Source organism: Brachyistius frenatus, unplaced genomic scaffold (assembly GCF_029030835.1).
Source record: "Brachyistius frenatus isolate BFR_SWC_R1_liver_20210118 unplaced genomic scaffold, ASM2903083v1 Contig_717, whole genome shotgun sequence".
NCBI lineage: Eukaryota > Metazoa > Chordata > Actinopteri > Embiotocidae > Brachyistius > Brachyistius frenatus.
The window spans coordinates 12,501-17,711 of NW_027211316.1; the positions used below are offsets into that span (position 1 = coordinate 12,501).

General features: G+C 41.4%; 2 protein-coding genes across 7 annotated transcripts in view; both read left to right on the top strand.

Moving 5' to 3' along the window:
* Positions 1 to 1,055, top strand: part of tafazzin (tafazzin, phospholipid-lysophospholipid transacylase) — a 5,088-nt gene extending 4,033 nt beyond the window's left edge. For all 6 annotated transcript variants that reach the window (XM_069688772.1, XM_069688771.1, XM_069688770.1 and 3 more), the window contains one exon: positions 1 to 1,055. This exon is cut by the window's left edge and continues 195 nt beyond it. The gene's annotated coding sequence lies outside the window, so the exon portion shown is untranslated.
* Positions 1,056 to 1,428: 373 nt separating this feature from the next.
* On the top strand, positions 1,429 to 4,331 carry LOC138615141 (V-type proton ATPase subunit S1-like; the record flags this gene model as incomplete). Its single annotated transcript, XM_069688768.1, has 4 exons — positions 1,429 to 1,599; positions 2,772 to 2,898; positions 3,808 to 3,882; positions 4,065 to 4,331. Coding segments are annotated over exons 1-4 (603 nt in total), but the record flags the coding sequence as incomplete, so codon positions are not given.
* Positions 4,332 to 5,211: the final 880 nt, after the last annotated feature.

Consider the following 5,211-nt stretch of genomic DNA (forward strand, 5'->3'; position numbering starts at 1 on the left):
TCACCGAGACGTCCCGGAAGGTGTCGTGATCGCGATCGGTGGACGAACTGACGGTCGTAAAAGGGGCGTTCCTCAAAATTCTCAAGTGTTTCAGCTCTTATTCTGACAGTATCGCAGGAATGACATCACTTCCGGGTGATTCGAGGACTTCACCGTACACCTGCCAGGAAAATTCAACCGTCTGGTTTTTGCCGACACATCTTTTGTATGCTGTTCAGCACTAAACTCGGCGGCAGATACGCCTCTTCACAATAAAAGCCTAATTCATCTGCAGAAGAGCGAACAAGCAGGTCATAAAGCTGAGATATGAATTATTATTATTATTATTATTGTGAGTTCCTCCTTTATTTATAAGACCATTTAAACCCAGTGAGGGAACAGCGGACTCCTTAACTGATAACAGTTACTGTATAAAAGCGACAGAATGTAAATACACTGCAGGAAAATGCTCACCACAAACTGATAATCTCAAGGATTATAATAGTTTTAGTGTTTTTGTTGTTTTATTTGCCTATAATTCAACCACTCCGTTTATTTGCCAAAAACTACAACCTTTTCTTCTAAGTGAATCTTTTGAATGTGGTTCGCTCTGTTTTTTAGGAGATCTTCACCTGAAGTAGTAAATGTTAGTATGGTCGTTTCTAACCTGCACTTTTATTTTGAAATTTAATGAAGAAGTCAATCTAGAAATCAGCACTTAATGGTAGTTTTACCATATGTTTTATTTAAAATTTTTCTTTACCTCGTCATCCCACCAACTCGCTGTCGTCTCTTTTTTCCTCGATCGTACTTTCAACGTGAGGTTTCGCAGATTATTTCTTTGGGCTTTTGTTTTTCTCTTTGCTAATGATATATTTAAATGGGAGTTTCTCTGATGCTCTGAATGATGACCCGTCACACAGACGTATGGAACTTTGTGAAGGGGAAAAAGAAGGCAATGGTTACCATGGTTAGCTGATCTGTGGGTATATTTTATAAATGTTTCGCCTTACTGTGATCGCCACTCTTTTCCTACTCTGACGTGAACGCCAATAAAATGTTTGACTTTTTCAAAATGTTTATTTGTTGTACGTGTTCATCGTCTAGAAACCCTGCAGGACCAATCGGTCAGAGTCTGACGGATACTCCACTACAGTTACTGATGAATCAGATTAGTAACAGAAAAATAAAATCTGATGGATTCATTAAATTTATCTCTGGTGGGGGGGTTTACCTCACTGCTTTTATCAATTTAGATTTGTTTATATTTACACGTTGTTCTGTTAATTTAAATAAAATAAATTAAAATTTAATTTCATTAAAAATAACTTAAAAAAAATACAAGTAAATAAAAACAAATATGAATAGGTATTATGTCCGCCACTGCGCAGGCGCGTGCATACAGTCTGAGCATGTTCTGCGTCATCCCCGTCACGTGACCGCTCGGCCGTGACCAGCGTCACCTGCTGTCCGTCACACAGCAAAGATGGCGTCGGTGGGGACACTGCGGGGACTCCAGCGCATCTCCGCGCCTCTGGCCGTTTTCCTCGGCGTACTGAGCGTCTTAAACGCGGGGAACTGCGACGAGCAGGTGCCGCTCATCCTGTGGAGCAGCGAAGGGTGAGCACCGCCGATATCTCTGGTTTCATGTCCCCGGACGGCTTCCGACGTCCGCGGCTAACCGCCAGCTAGCGGTTAGCTCACGGTGGAAAAACGGACTCCGACGGTTTGATGATGAATCATGAAAACAAAGACTCGTTAATGTTCCGTTTCAGGTGTAAAACGAGGTGTTTCGTGAGGTACGGTCACGGAAGAGTACCCTGTAATCCTCATGGTGTCAGGTGCATTTACACCTGTCGTCCAAAAACATAATCCGAATAAATCCAAGAAAATATTTTAATCCAAAACAGATTTAAAGTCCAATCATTTATTTTAGAACCGGGTGTTTTGATCTGAAGCTTTTCTGTGAATACTGGAGACAGAGACACGTCTGGACCAGTCCAGCAGCTCTGACCGGAGCTGGCGTTTTCATGACATTTCTGACTACATACTAGTGTACTAGTATACTATGTACTATATCTATATACTATACTATATAGTATACTATACTATATATATACTAGTGTACTAGTACTAGTATACTATGTACTATATTATATAGTATACTATATACTGTACTATATAGTATACTATACAATATATATACGAGTGTACGAGTACTAGTATACTATAGTATAGTTTCTAGATAAGATAGTACATATCATACTATGTAGTATGATATGATATTTTGCTTGTCGTCAAAAATAAAAAAAAGTAATATTATCTCATCTAATGTATATATATATATATATATATATATATATATATATATATACATTTTTATGACATTTTGTGTATTTATATATATACACAAAATGTCATAAAAAAGTATATATAGTGCTATAGTATTACTTATATATGTATTACATGTATATATAAAAACTATATAGATTTGTCACTTGTGTTTTTCTTGAATGAAATTTCATGAGTGGAGAAATACAACAACAAAGAAGTTGGATCAATTTAAAACAATAAGATGAAGGTTACGAAGGGCGTAGCAACGACAGTTCTGGTTTACAGCGATAAACGTTGATGGAGTTAACGGTGGTAATAACACATCTGCTGCATCACACCTAGATTTCATTCCCTTCATTTCACAACATTTTTTTTTTACCTGTTTCGTATCAGAACATTCTTCTACTGTTTCGAGGCTTATTTCAACTTTCAGTTTCACTTCCTGTTTCCTCCACCAGGACCTCCGAACCGACGCCGTCTCCCCCGACGGCGGGTCACATCGTGGGGCAGCAGCAGCTGGCCTCCTACTTGGAGAAAGCTCTGGATGTTGGACCACGAAACGTACTTCTGTTCCTTCAGGACAAGGTGAACACACACACACACACACACACACACACACACACACACACACACACACACACACACACACACACACACACACACACACCACTCACAGACACACACACACACACACACACACACCACTCACAGACACACACACACACACACGCACACAAACACACACACGCACACAAACACACACACAAACATACCCACACACACACACGCACGCACGCGCACACAAACACACACGCACACAAACACACGCACAAACACACACACGCACGCGCACACACACACACACACAAACATACTCACACACACACACACACATGCACACGCACAAACACACACACACACGCACGCACACACACACACACACACACCACACACACTCTCACACACACAGACACACACACACACACACACACACACACACACACACACCACACACACTCTCACACACACAGACACACACACACACACGCACGCGCACACAAACACACACACACACAAACATACTCACACGCACACACTCACACACACTCACACACACACTCACTCACACACACACTCACTCACACACACACACACGCGCACACACACACACGCGCACACACATGCACACGCACGCACACACACACACGCACACACACATACAGCCTCTCAACCTGTTTAATGAACTCACAGAAGGGCTTTTACTTTGAAAATGCAAGCTTTTAATTTGAAACCGACACAGGTCAACCAAAATCTATGAAAAAAATAAAAATGCCCTTCGACTCCGGATGAGTGAAGTTATTTTTATAAATAGTTAATAATCATGTAAAAAAAAAAAGAAAAACCCTGTAAGAATAAACTGATTGTGATAAAAATGATTCTAAATAAAAACCCGTAAGAAGTGTAGAAAACATGTTTTGGTGTGATTCTCTGCAGATGAGCATCGAGGACTTCACCATGTACGGAGGAGCGTTTGGAAACAAGCAGGACAGTGTTTTTCCAAACCTCGAGGTGACATCACACTTTCATTTAAATCTCAGTTAGAAAGTGAAACGAATCAACAGGTCAGCGTTCTCACCCAGCTGTGTGTGTGTCTGTCTGTGTGTGTGTGTGTGTGTGTGTGTGTGTGTGTGTGTGTGTGTGTGTGTGTGTGTGTGTGTGTGTGTGTGTGTGTGTGTGTGTGTCCATGACAGGGAGCTCTGATGTCCTCCTCCTCCCCTCTGGTGTTACCTGCCGTGTCCTGGCCCGCCTCCAACGCTGTGATTGGCCAGCTGCAGGACCAGTTGGAGACGTCCCCTCTGTACATGGACCCCGAGACGCTGAGTCAGCTCCGGCTGAACGCCTCCTCACCGGCGCTGCTGGTGTTTCGGCTGCCGTACGGCATCGGGTCAGTTCACCTGAACACACACACACACACACACACACACACACACACACACACACACACACACACACACACACACACACACACACACACACACACACACACACACACAGTCTGTAGGTAGGTAGGTAGGTATTTACTTTATTAATCCCCGAGGGGAAGTTGTTTTCGCTACAGCAGCATACAGAAGCAATAAGATAATAATAGAAATAATAGAATAAAATATAATAATAGAAAAGCAATTAAATAGCAGTAAATAGCAGTAAAAAATATAAAATTTAAAATGCACAGTATATACAGTACATTATATATCTATATATATTATATACAAACAAACCAAGAAACACAGTCAACAGTGTTTTTGTACTGTGATGGATTTTGCCAGAGGTGAGTTATTGTACAGTCTTATTGCGGTCGGCAGGAATGATCGCCTGTATCAGGAATGATCTCCTGTATCAGGAATGATCTCTTGTATCTGGAATGATCTCCTGTATCTGGAATGATCTCCTGTATCAGGAATGATCTCTTGTATCAGGAATGATCTCCTGTATCAGGAATGATCGCCTGTATCTGGAATGATCTCTTGTATCAGGAATGATCTCCTGTATCTGGAATGATCTCCTGTATCAGGAATGATCTCCTGTATCTGGAATGATCGCCTGTATCTGGAATGATCTCTTGTATCAGGAATGATCTCCTGTATCTGGAATGATCTCCTGTATCAGGAATGATCTCCTGTATCTGGAATGATCTCCTGTATCAGGAATGATCTCTTGTATCAGGAATGATCTCCTGTATCTGGAATGATCTCCTGTATCAGGAATGATCTCTTGTATCAGGAATGATCTCCTGTATCTGGAATGATCTCCTGTATCAGGAATGATCTCCTGTATCTGGAATGATCTCCTGTATCTGGAATGATCTCCTGTATCTGGAATGATCTCCTGTATCTGGAA